This window comes from Pinus tabuliformis, chromosome 1_1 (genome assembly GCF_031772625.1).
Source record: "Pinus tabuliformis cultivar Carrire ecotype Pingquan chromosome 1_1, CPIR1, whole genome shotgun sequence".
In the NCBI taxonomy this organism is placed as follows: domain Eukaryota; kingdom Viridiplantae; phylum Streptophyta; class Pinopsida; order Pinales; family Pinaceae; genus Pinus; species Pinus tabuliformis.
In genome coordinates this window covers 323,230,793-323,243,680 of record NC_142297.1, presented here as the reverse complement: position 1 = coordinate 323,243,680, position 12,888 = coordinate 323,230,793, and the positions used below count along the sequence as shown (strand labels likewise).

The window sequence follows — 12,888 nt, the reverse complement described above, 5'->3', positions numbered from 1 at the left end:
CATATTCAGAAAACAGAAAACTTGTTATTGACGGTTTGTTCTACAATATAGCAAATTGATTAAAATTTTCATAGCTATCCATCATGTGTTATGTTATTAAAATGTTAATATAGAAAAGTAATAAACAGGTGTGATATTAAATTTCCATTTTCACACTAAAAAAATATTTTTGGTTAGTTTTCTTAAATTTTAAACTCTTTTTCATATTGGTGTGATATTAAATTTCCATTTTCACACTAAAAAAATATTTTTGGTTAGTTTTCTTAAATTTTAAACTCTTTTTCATATAATAATTTTTTTTAATCTGTGAATAAGGAAATTTGAACTATATATTTATAATAAAATTTGAAATAGTTTTTTTTTTAAGAATTAGAAAGATATCATATTAATTCTAATTAGATGTTTTTTATCTATATTTTATAAAGTTAATAATTAGAAAATTATCCAAAAATCCTTACAAGGAACAATTTATTGGCTACTATTTTTTGATTGATCAATTAGCAATTTTAAGAATATAAGACATGTATATTTTTTATTTGTGCTAAAAATATTGTTCTTCTCATTGCATCTCATTCACTTCCATTGAAAAGTTCTTTTTACTAATCTCTTTATTTAATTTTATTTGCAACTTTTATAATATAATTGAAAATAATTTTTGAGAAGTATTTGAGATTTTGAATGTAAAAATTGTTAATTTAAATCATTCAAAATTAAAAAAAAATGATTAATAATAACAATAAAATATATATTGCCAAATTTTTTCCCATATTTTTTTTAAGTATCAAAACTAATTCAACTAATTTTATAACACAATTGGAAATGTTCTTATACATAAAAATGATAAATAAAAATGAATTTGTGATGAGTTATCAAGGTTACATCTAGATGAATTTGTGATCAACGAAAATATTACAAAAGCTAAGTAAATCTCATAGTTATGGCAGAATTTTCAATATTTTGAAAATTTGAGAGTCAAAGCTAATCAGAGAAATTAACTATTTGACTTTACTCTCTCAAATTTCCTAATTATTTATAAACTTGCAATTGAATTACTCAAAATTAAATTACCATTTCCAAAATATTTTGCAGTTTTCGAAATTGACAAGACAAAAATCTAAAGGACTTGGTTAACAGAGAAAATACGATGAAAATATCATTGAATGGGTTTTAGAAAAGAAATATTTCACCTGGAATGCATTGGCAACCTGCAATGATATCCCCAAAAGAAGCCCAGCTATATCATTTTCCTAAATGAATCCTCCCATATCCGCTATTTTATATTAATGTTTACATCGGTTTACATTGCAGTTTAAGGTGATGCTGACAGAAATCAGCGACATCAATGCTTATATCAACTCCAATATCTTGTCCGACTCCATATTTGGTACCATGGAATCCTTGTTTCCCAAAACAGAAGTTACATATTCAAAAGCCACTCTCTCACAGGGAATGGTAAGTCCCATCAGGTGATGGAATCCATACTCTTCCTCGGCCTTCTTGAGCAGCGCTTGAAAGAGAGGATGATTCAAATAAGTTATAGGAACTATAAACCGAGCGCGCTCGCTCCCAACGTACAATGCAAAATATCCCTTGGGAACATCTATCGAATTGCTGCCATTGATATACTCAAATTCATTACAGTTTCCTGTGAAATAACTCATTCTCTTTTTTCTTGGACAGCAGCTGCATCCCAGTGCCTTACTGGCAATGGCAAACCTATATAATTTTGTTGTTATTTTCTTGGGAAACACTACATGAGCTATTGTGTTTCCCATGGAAACAATTCTCAGCGGAGCAGACGATTCATACATGGGCATGGAAATTGGCTTTTTATTATGTAAGACCATGGGAAAGTGGGAGAGCACATGAGTTTGTTGAATTCAAGCATGGAATCGTAGAGGCAGAGCGTAGTGCGTGTGCTGACGCGAACGCTGGTCTATTTTTTAGGTTGATGTCAGTTACTGTTATTAGGTAAGATAAGATGCGAGGGATCATTGTTTTTGCTTTGACAAATGCACTCCCCTTTTTAATTTGGAGGACAGTGGAGCCTCTTTGAATGGTCGTAACAGGGCGAAAGGAAAACGTCACGCTTTCGTTTGAATTTAGAGGTTCAATGTGTGAACAATACTTATCAAGTTCAAATTCGAATTTAGATTCGGATTTAATTGGACCAAAAAAAATTATTGCAATATATATCTTAAAATTGAAATGAAAAAGAAAAATTATGAATTCTCTGACATTTACTTCTCTGTTCAAGATGTTATAGACATTTTCTGTTTACAATAATTTATATTAAATTTATTAGTATTATGAAATGCTAAAAATATAAAATTTGATAATATTAATAATAAAATTTTAAAATTAGAGTATAATGTAAAGAATGAAATCATAAAGGTCTACAGTATGTTTTAAAATTGTTTCGGCTTGGTTAAGAGAGCTTGTTTTCTTAGGACGTAAAGAAACAGGTGAATGGTCCAAGACTCAAAAGCATTTGGTGGGAGCGAAACACTACCCAGTTACAGACCACGAGCAGGTTTTCCTTGAATAACATTGATGAGTCAACCTGCATTCGCTGATAACAGCTAGAAATAACTGTCTTCACTACTAGTTTAACAACTAAGTTATGATAAATTTTCTCACATGTAAAAAAAACATAATAGTTTTAGTATACTATTTTTTTTCACCCATAAAACAAATCCAAACCTGAATAATACGAAGTCCGTCTCCCTCTGCATACATAACAATCTAGTTATCAAATTCAAATCTAATCAATAATAACAATATTGGGATCAACTAACTAACGATTCTTGTTATTATCCAACTAGATTGGAATCAATAAACTAACCCTTCTTATTATGATCCATTGAAAATGGAACGCGCTAATTAAATCCCACACCGTACTCAGACAGGCAAATGGTAATAGTCATCTTCCAAAAACATGTTCCGCTAAACAGGTAGAGGAATTTTATAGTTGTATCGTTTTTTTTTTTTGACAAATCACCTCTTTTACAATTTTTTAAAGACAAAATATTAATCAATTCAGTACTCATGCTGAACTGAAACTAGCATATCTATCGTTGAAAATTCTTATTTTTAGGCCCATTTGGTCAAATTCGGTGCAAATTCCCTCCTTTTATATATTTTTAGAGACAAAATATTAATCAATTCAATATTCATACTGAACTGAAACTAGCATATTAATCTGTGAATATAATCGAATCATTGAAAAGCATATTAATCTGTGAATATAATGGAGTCATTGAAAATTCTTATTTTTTGGGCCAATTTGGTAGAATTGATAACTATGGTGTGAAAAAAAAAATTATATTATTATTTTTAATTACATTTTGATATATAAATGGATTCCTAACTTGAAAATTGTGAAGAAATTAAATTAAACTTATAATTTCGGAAAAAAATTCAATTAAATTTAAATAAAAATGAATGAAAAACAAAATTTATATTTATATTTATAATTAATTTTTATATATAAATAGATTCTTAACTTGAAAACATTAGATAACACTAACAACGCTTAAATTATGTGAACAAATCAAATTAAACTTATAATTTCGAAAAAAAAATCAACTAAATTTAAATAAAAGTGAAGGAAAAACAAAATTTTATATTATTATTTTTATAAATAGATTCTTAACTTGAAAACATTATATAACACTAACAACGATTAAATTACGCGAACCAATCAAATTAAACTTATAATTCCGAAATTTTTCCAACTAAATTTAGATAAATGTGAAGGAAAAATAAGCCAAGAAAAAACTCCAAACATTTAACCATGGTCAAACGATATAGTATCCTGCATTGATTTTTAGATACCTATTATAAAGTGGCATTCTTTTTAATGTTTATCTGGAAATATGTGACGTCAAATGTCGTCGCACTTTTGAGTTGATTCGATGATTATCCCTTTGATCTTCTTTCCCCTTAAAAAATTCCACGCGATAAATGCATTTTATCATTATTAGAACATTATTGTGTCTCGAGGTCCTCCTTTCCACATTGTAAGTGGAAGTAGGTAGAGCCTAGAGGTGTCACATTCATGACGCATCAAAGTTTCACAAAGCCATACCACAGTATTTGTTGTTAATTTCCAATTAAAGATATAATTGGAAAGGAATTAAATTCTATAAATCACATTTATAAAGATTATAGGTTTAAGATTTTCACACTATGCATGATATATATTATTAATTAATTTTATTATTGTAAGGCATTCATATGGAGATGAGAATGATATGATTTAATTTTACTGTGTCAAATTATGGTATTCCCTTTTATTAATGGGTTGATTACATGGAAAAATGACCTAATGTACATTAATATGCTTATATGTTTAATTACCTGGTGTGTAGTTAATGTAATATTTAAAATAAAAAATGATATGATATTACGCAATAATTTAAATCATGATTAAAAAATGGTATAATATAAGTATATAATAGTAATTATTGAGTGGAGAGGTATATTTTTGGGTTGAGAGGTTCATTCTACAACCTAGTATGATGTGTAACTTTGTCCGTCTATAACCAAAGTTGAATCATGGCAAAAAAAAAAAACTCTAAAAATAAAATAAATAAATAACTATACAAAACATTTAAATAATGGACCATTACATGCGGCTTGGTAGGTGGCACATTACATACACACCTCCAAAATAATCACTTGGAACTCTATCAGTTTGGCCATTTTCAGTTTGGCTTTGTTTGCCCAAATAGAAATTGATTTTAACCGATTAACATAGAATCATCAACCACTCATAACTTTGAAGAGAAATGTGACCCATACCCTCAAAATTTGATCATTGTTTGAACTGGAAAACCTTCATTTGGGAAAACAATGAATTATTGAAAAATTTTCCTTACAAAGAATCCCTACAACCTCTACTCCACTGCGGCATTAACTTCATATGCTCTCAAAACTCTTCATACATGCAATTCAGAAAGGAAGGTTTGGTAGAAGCCTCAAAGAAAGCCGAATGCTTTTCGGCTTGCCATAATGAAAGTCTCTGCAAGTGGTGGCAGTCAGTCCTAGCAAGTATAATTGAATCCTCTAGTGCACAACATGCTTCTTGTCCAAGATTTGCCATCATGGGATGCCATGCATCTCCTGCTAGTGCAACACCTCCTAATGTTGACTTTGGACCCACAACAGGCCACAACCATCTGTCCACTAAAGGGGTCCTCACAAAGTTTCCAGCTAGTGTATTCTCAATAGTCTCAACAAGTTCCTTAGGCCAGTTCTGAACAAGTTGAAGAGCTTCCCTCTTCAAAATATTTGGGTTTGTTATCTTTGGAGTTGCCCAATCAAAATTGGGAATTAAAACCTAAAAATAAGCAAACAAAAAATATTGGAACATTTTAATTTTTTTTTATTTTACTGAAGGCTAATCACCAAATGTCAATCTTGTGTTGAGCATGTAATATGAACCCATTAATTTGTAATGTCGATTGCACTGAAATAAAGAAGCAATGCTAGAATGTTATCTATCAATGTCCTTCGATTTTCAAGACAAGGGTACTATATGCAGAGCTTTTGATGAATTTGGGAAATTGACCTGGAGAATGGTTCTTGAAGACAATAAACCAATAGAATTTAGTAGAAGAAAGAGGCACATAGCTAGCACAGATTCCCTTTCCATAGATGTCATGCACTTTTTGCTCGTAAGGTTGTCCACTGGCATTAACTCCCAATCCACGATAAGCAGAATGTCCAACACAACGAGGTTCTGAGAAGCCCATCCATTTTGCCACCACTGAGTGGACACCATCACAAACTATAAGAGCTTGTACAAATCAAACCCAGATTTGCTCTAAGGGACTAAAAGGAAAAGCGTTCAACAATGTGAATCTGCAAACAATATCTGACTTATAAAATGTATGTTATAACCCAAATATCATATTTTTGTGAGAAGATGCAAAAGCTCTCAATTTAGAACTGTACTGAATTCTACAAGGTTGAATCAAAATACTTTAATTATGATATCTATCAAGTACTCTGAATGCCCTACGTTTATAAGAAGATTATGTTTTTTATTGGAATTTAAGAAATATTTAGAAACTTGCAATTAACAGACTTTTCAGTGCTCTAATCACCTAAGAAATAGGTAAAGACATGAGAAAGGAAGAAAGAAATTAATTTACATTGATGTCCTAATTACCATAATAGGTTAATAGGACTCTAAAGTAGACAGCCACAGTGGAAATGTGATAGTGCCAAAGGCATCTCCTAAATATTCAAATAAAGTAATAGCAAAAATAGAATTAAAATAACAAGTACCAAGGGGTAGACCTATGAGGTCAACCTAGACAAAGAAGAAGAGACTAACCCTGTGCAAGAAGAGAGACTTTAATCTTACTGAAATCAAAAGAGAAACTAGCACCATTGTTAAGGTACCAATGCAGAGCCAGAGAATGTCTTCAGCGTAATGGCCTGGGATAAGAGGGCCGAGTTGGGTTATCTTGGGGAAGCTTTCGTAACATCCAAGGCCAATGAATCCCTAGTACAAACAAGAAACTGATGAATCACAATTGTTTCTTTCAAATTCTGACAATTTCAAATCCCATTGTGGCCGTTGGAAAGGTGACTATATCACGAGGACACCATTACTCCCCCCTAGCTCAATCAAGAAATAATCAGTGCCCCAAGTGTTGATTGGCAGATACTCCTCCCTCAACTTAATTCCCAGCTTTTGGACTCAATTAAATGTTTCTTTAGAAGTCATAACTTTCACAGGCTCTCAAACAGTTCAGACCTAATACTAGAAGTCTTCAATATTTCTACTTTTTCTGTTGTCCTATTTTTCTTTATGCATTACTAATTGAAAAGGAAGACATTAAAATTGAAAAGGAAGGCACCCGGCCTCATTCCTTTTGACATGTCATTAGAATGGGGCAGACCACAGAAAGAATGGAGCTTGGTCGATGGCTCAATATTTTCAACCACACAAGTGAACTAAGGCCCTGCTAGAGTTCCTTTGACTTAGATGCCAAAATCTAGAGTTTCTTTGACTTAGATGCCAAAATCTAGTCTGCCAAAGTCACTTAGGAACTACACCAGGCCTCATCTTATAAGAAGTCAATGCATACAATCCACTTCCAAGGTAGAAACTCCTTTTACAATAAATACAATGCAAGACAAGATATGATGGCCGTGAGACTAGGTACCCTTGTTATATATATTGGAGACAAAGGGTAGAGTAATAACACTCCACCAATCTAAGGTAGACTCTACAGCTATCTTTGGGTGATAAATGTTAAATGTTTATTAAATATATGAGGATCTTTTTATATGTCAAAATTACTGAGGTTCAAGAATTTTTCTTTTATGTAAAAGATTAACATAGCTCATTTATGTTGTCACTTGTATTGCTTACAATTCTACATTATGCAACCTGTACAATCATCTAATATACTGTTCAAAAATGGAATTTCTATTACATTAAAGGATGAGATCTCTTACCTAATTCTCGGGCATGATCTAGGAAGTCAATTTCATGTTGCAAATTGCAGTGCCAATTTATATGAAATCGTGAGGCTTTTGCATGTTATGTTTGGTAATATATTGCCCCTGAACAAAATTTGGCAAGAGCTCTCACTAAATTTCTATCACTATATGCATAAACTTGCTTCAAGGACAATCAGAGAAGGAATTCCTAGAATTTTGTAGCAAGAATGTTTACAACATTGATCCAGACAAAAATATCCAACTCTTTGTTGCAAGCAATTCCAATAAAGTGGTGATTGCTAGATGTGTTTTTTGTAGAATAGTTGCCAATATTGAAAGTGTTGCAGTGTAAATGAACACAAATTATCTGATTTTTTGAATTATATATTATTGAAAAACATGTTGAGTATTAGGAAATAGATAATTGTCTACTTGTTTAACACGAATTGATTGTTATCTTGTTTTTTAGGTTTTTGAAGCGTAAAAAATGGTGCAAAAGTGGTGTTTATGCATTGAAGTGTCCTGCCTTCCAAATCTAGGTCGAGCAGTTATTAAATTTGTCCTTTACAATATGGAAACAAATCATTTATTCATGGAAAGAGAGAAGTTCCTGGAATGACGAAAAACAATGAGGCATATTACATTGCCCTTGTTGAAGGGTTAAAAGAGGCAAAACAACATGATGTCAATGATATTGAAGTCTTCACCAACTCAGAGTTGATATGTAATCAGATGAAAGGCATCTATCGGGTTCGGAAGGACAATTTAGAACCTCTTCATAAGGAAGCAATAAATTGGAGTTGTCAATTTCAACATTTTACCATCAATTGCTCTACAAATATAGAAAATATGTCCACTGATATAATGTCCAGAGCATTTTCAAGCACATATGTATATGTCAAATATGACATAGGATCACCATCCACTGCAACAGAAATAATTGATCACCATCAATATAAATCCCCATTGTGCGAATGGGTTGTTGTTATCATTTTTCTGGGGTCTATCATAGCATGGTTCTTTCACTAAAGAAGAACCTATTAATGTTTTATTTTTCCCCAACAAGCAATGATTACAGTTTTTTGTATGGTAGAAAACTTTATGGACAAATGTAATATATTCCATGTACATGGCCAAATGTATTTTTAGAAAAGTAACTGGTTCATGGTTTTGTGATTATCATTAATACATTATGATTTTGTTTGATTCTTCCAAACACCTTCTCAGATCTTTTTTTCTGGAGAGATATTGATATGCTATGTGATTTGTTCGTTGGTTGTTGATCAGTGATGAAAGGTTTCTTTACTATGTTTATAAGGAATTTATTCTTAATAACACTTATTTCTCAATCACCCAGACACTCTTCCCGTCTCCACCTTGGATTTCATCCCAATAGTTTTCCCAGATCCCAACTCTATTTTTGCTTGACTTCTCTATATTTCAGTTCTTGTGCTTGTGGATTTATCATGATAGTAAGGACCTAGTCTTTTTAAATCAAAGCAAATATTGTTCATGCTCAATCTGTCATAAGTAAGGAAATGTCAATATTTCTCCAAGAAATCACATCGATGATAATGGTCTACTATGCTACATCTCCCATATGACCACTCCACTTCCTCCAAATCTTGCACTAGTTTTTCCTCTACAGAGGGATTCTTAGATAAAAACTAGAAAATATGCAGTTGGTGTTCTGGCTGTTCTTGTAAGAGAGCTAAGAGGATTACTTGTAGTTAGCAAAACCTCTGCAATCCCTCTAATAGTCAACCATTTAAAATTGGGTTCATCTTCAACTAAATGCAAGGAAAATTTATTTCTATTTTTCTATCATTGTGTTGCAGTGGAAGTGACATAATTGTAAATAGTTTGTTGAAGTTTCCATCATTAATGCCTTTTTTGTATAATCTTCTCACATTTGGTACTCCTAAAGCAAAAAAGAAAGCTCGTTCTCTTCTTAGAATCCTTCACAGTTGGGACTCTTCAAGAACTGCTCAACCATTCTCTTGTCTGAGACTGGAAATTCAGTCACTTCAACATGCTAGTGAAGCAGCTGCTAGTTTTCCACCAATTCATTCAGGGGCCTGGCTTTTAGTTTTACAAATATTCCTTGGCAGACAAGAATCAAAACAAATGCAAATATCTTTGTTATTCGATAGGATTTTGTTTTGTACAATATTTAATCAGTCACAAAGAAGATGGATGACATAGAAATTCGTGGTGTCCAACTCACCTCTGTAATTTACCCTTCTAGGAGATGCCTAATTGCTCCCACATGGTCATTGTAGCTTGATGTACCTTTGGGTCCCATTGACCTGATTTGATCGTTTGTGTAATTGATATAAAATTTCTATCTTATCAAACATATATATTTGAGTTGTACTAGCTTAATTGATATGTGCCCACTTTTGCTAAACAATACACATTTTATGTCTGGAATCTAGATTAGATATTCTCACACACAACCATCATACCATTATCAGCAAGGTCATGACATTTGTTGTTTACATTTTACTCCTTATCAGTAAATCTATGTTTAGGTTTTACCCTCTACTTTTGTTAGTGAATAGATTGAGGAATGTGATTGCACAATCTTGCTAGAATATTTCTTTCAACATGTATGTTTTTTGTTTTTTGTTTTTGTTTTTTTGTTTTGTTTTGTTTTTTGTTTTGTGTTTTTTTTTTTTACTAGAGGAATCGGCAACGGCGGTGGTATCGTACTCACGTTACACGGGGTCGAGTCCCATCAGCTACCTCTATAACCTCTAGGAGGGCCGTAATAGCCCGCCTGAACATCCCCCGAGTAATCTTGGGGTTTGAATTCGTGACTTGCATAGTTGCACGAACGACTTAGCAAATCGTTCGCTTGCTAATAGACCATACCCCTGTGGGCCCTCAACATGTATGTTAACCCAAATAAAAGGTTACAATTCATAAGAGTTAACATATTTCATGCATAGTATGAAAATTTATTAATATAAATGTTTTTGCATATATGTAGTTTTGGCCTAATTAAATTATCTCATACAATATTTTGGAATGGGAAATTTCCCACCAATGTTTCTAAATTTTTTTTGTTTAGTCAATGGTTGTGAAGGAGGATTTTGTTTCTAAATCCTTTTTGGCTGAACAATGTGAACATATGTAATATGTAATGTTTTGCTAACCTTAAAAAAATAAATGTAACAATTGTAATAGTAAGGTAGCTATTCTGGCTGCTGAGATGTGGAAATATTGATGGTTCTCATTTTACATAGGAGCAGATGGAATAGAACTGATTGCTGTAAATTCTCTCTGGTTTATTTGAAATAAATTGAGTTGTGCAATTTACATTGAACATTACCAATGGTATGATGCTATGAGTGGATGATATCTAAACTAATACTAAACCAGAAATAATTTGAGTTGCACAATTTACATTGAACATTACCAATGGTGTGATGCATTGGATGGTTGTTTTGTTTGGTAAATACCATTCATTTTTCAGATAAATTTCTTGGCAAAGTCACAATTTGCATAGTCACAAAGCAATTGAGATTGAAAATCTTGAGATTGAATGCTTGTTGTTTTTTTTAAATAACATTTTTTTAAGATAAACATCTTGGCAAAGACTATCCAACATGTAAAATTTGCAGCAATCGAGGTTGAAATTGCATGCCTCCCCTCCCCTCGGATGGATGGGTGCAAATTCAGCATGGCAAATAATCTTTGATCATGGCAATTGTGATCATGTCATCTTTAATAATATATGCTAGTCTTCCATAACATTTTTGATCATGTCATCTTTAGTAATATCCCTACCAAGTTTCTTACATAGATAATCGTGGGAAAGCTTTTGTATTTAAGGACTTTTGAACATTTCTTATAAAATTCTTAAAGATTGATTTCTCCTTCTACTTTGCCACATCTATCCCTTAATCTGTAAAGTTGGTTAGTCTAAAAAATCCATTGGTAAAGGCATTAATTGTGGTTGTGGGTTTTGCTATTGCCGTGTAGTTGTTGCTGGCCACTTGCAATAAGTTGTGGTCTTCTATGAGCTAGTAAATGAGTAGGTGCTTCTCCAAGAGCTGAAAGAAGTCCTTGTGGATTTTTGATCTTGGTGTACTCTGGATTGACTTGGAAATTGACATTGGAGTTTGATTCTTGAAAGGAAATAAGATTCATACTGCATCTTACCCTTGGGAAAACCATGACCATCGATTGGCCCAACCTATCCATGTTTGATAGCAACAAATAGTGCCCACTATAGCATGAATAAGAAAACGAAGATTAGGATATCTGAACTTTTTTATTATACTACTTGCAGATGTGTCTCAGATGTTTTTAGCCCTTGAACAGTTATGGCATGTGCTTAATTGTCCCACACATAGCAAGGGCAAAGTCACCCCCACAGGATTTGAATATGGGTTGATGGGAGTAAATACAGGATTTGAAAATGGATGGATGGAACTAAATCGATGTGCATGGATTTTTTTAAGGGTTGAATTTCGGGGATTAACTGATTTTTTTTATATAAATATCCTTGTAAAAAAATGTGTCATTTTCAGAACCATCCATTAATTTCACATAAAAGATATCATCTATATTGCAATTCTAAAAAAAAAAGTTTCAATCAATTTTCAAAGCTTGTGAGTATGGCAGGAAGCCAAATGAAGTTAATTTGAAGTCTGACAATATTTTAACTTGAAGGCTGACCAATTTTAATCATGATTAACTATTAATAATATATTCAATTATATAATAATAATATAGTCAACCTTAATATTATTATTATTAGTTATGAACCTTATTAATATTAATATTAATATTGTAACATTATTGAATATTGGACTTTATTCACTAGTCGTAATATTAATGTTATCGTTAAATATTATTAATATTAATGCATATTAATTAATATAGTCAACCTTAATAGTAATAATAATATAATTATTGTTAATGGTATTAATAATATATTCAATCATATAATGAAAACCACAATAATAATAATATAGTCAATCTTATTATTAGTAGAAGTCATCAATCTTTATTATTATTATTATTATTTTATCCTTGACTAAGGTTGATTATAGTTGATCATGGTTGACTTATGCTAACTATTGTTGATTATGGTCAACTAGGGTTAACTATAGTTGAACATTGTTTACCAAGCTTGACTGAAGATTATTGAGATTGACTATGGTTTACTATATAAAGGTTGACTATATTTGATTTGGTTATCATGTTGTAACATTGTGATTTCTTCATCGCAGTGTGAGATCATTTTTTTGTTCGTCACATTGTCATGTTGTTCTTTTTTTCACAGTGTTACATTGATTTTTTGTTATTATTATTTAACATTTTTATTAACATTAATATTGATATTATTAAATCTTTTTAATCCCTCACTAAGGTTGACTAAAGTTAACTCTTGTTGATCATGGTTGAGGA

At 31.7% G+C, this 12,888-nt stretch overlaps 1 protein-coding gene and 1 pseudogene across 1 annotated transcript; both read right to left on the bottom strand.

The window, feature by feature from the left end:
• Positions 1–1,346: 1,346 nt before the first annotated feature.
• LOC149212855 (auxin-responsive protein SAUR50 pseudogene) lies at positions 1,347–1,817 on the bottom strand (annotated as a pseudogene).
• A 3,116-nt stretch (positions 1,818–4,933) lies between these two features.
• On the bottom strand, positions 4,934–10,293 carry LOC149212854 (monooxygenase 2-like). The gene is made up of 4 exons (XM_089388848.1): positions 10,184–10,293; positions 6,179–6,246; positions 5,575–5,803; positions 4,934–5,315 (listed from the first exon to the last, which is right to left on the bottom strand). The coding sequence occupies exons 1-4, from the start codon at positions 10,291–10,293 to the stop codon at positions 4,934–4,936; spliced, it is 789 nt and encodes a 262-aa protein (XP_089244974.1).
• Between the last annotated feature and the right edge of the window lie 2,595 nt (positions 10,294–12,888).

Coding starts and splice junctions, on each gene's coding strand:
- LOC149212854 (XM_089388848.1), bottom strand. CDS start 10,293: ATGCAAGTCACGAATTCAAACCCCAAGATTACTCGGGGGATGTTCAGG. Junction 5,804..6,178: donor AGTCCTATTAACCTATTATG/GTAATTAGGACA, acceptor GATTTGTACAAG/CTCTTATAGTTTGTGATGGT. Junction 5,316..5,574: donor TTCAAGAACCATTCTCCAGG/TCAATTTCCCAA, acceptor TGATTGGGCAAC/TCCAAAGATAACAAACCCAA.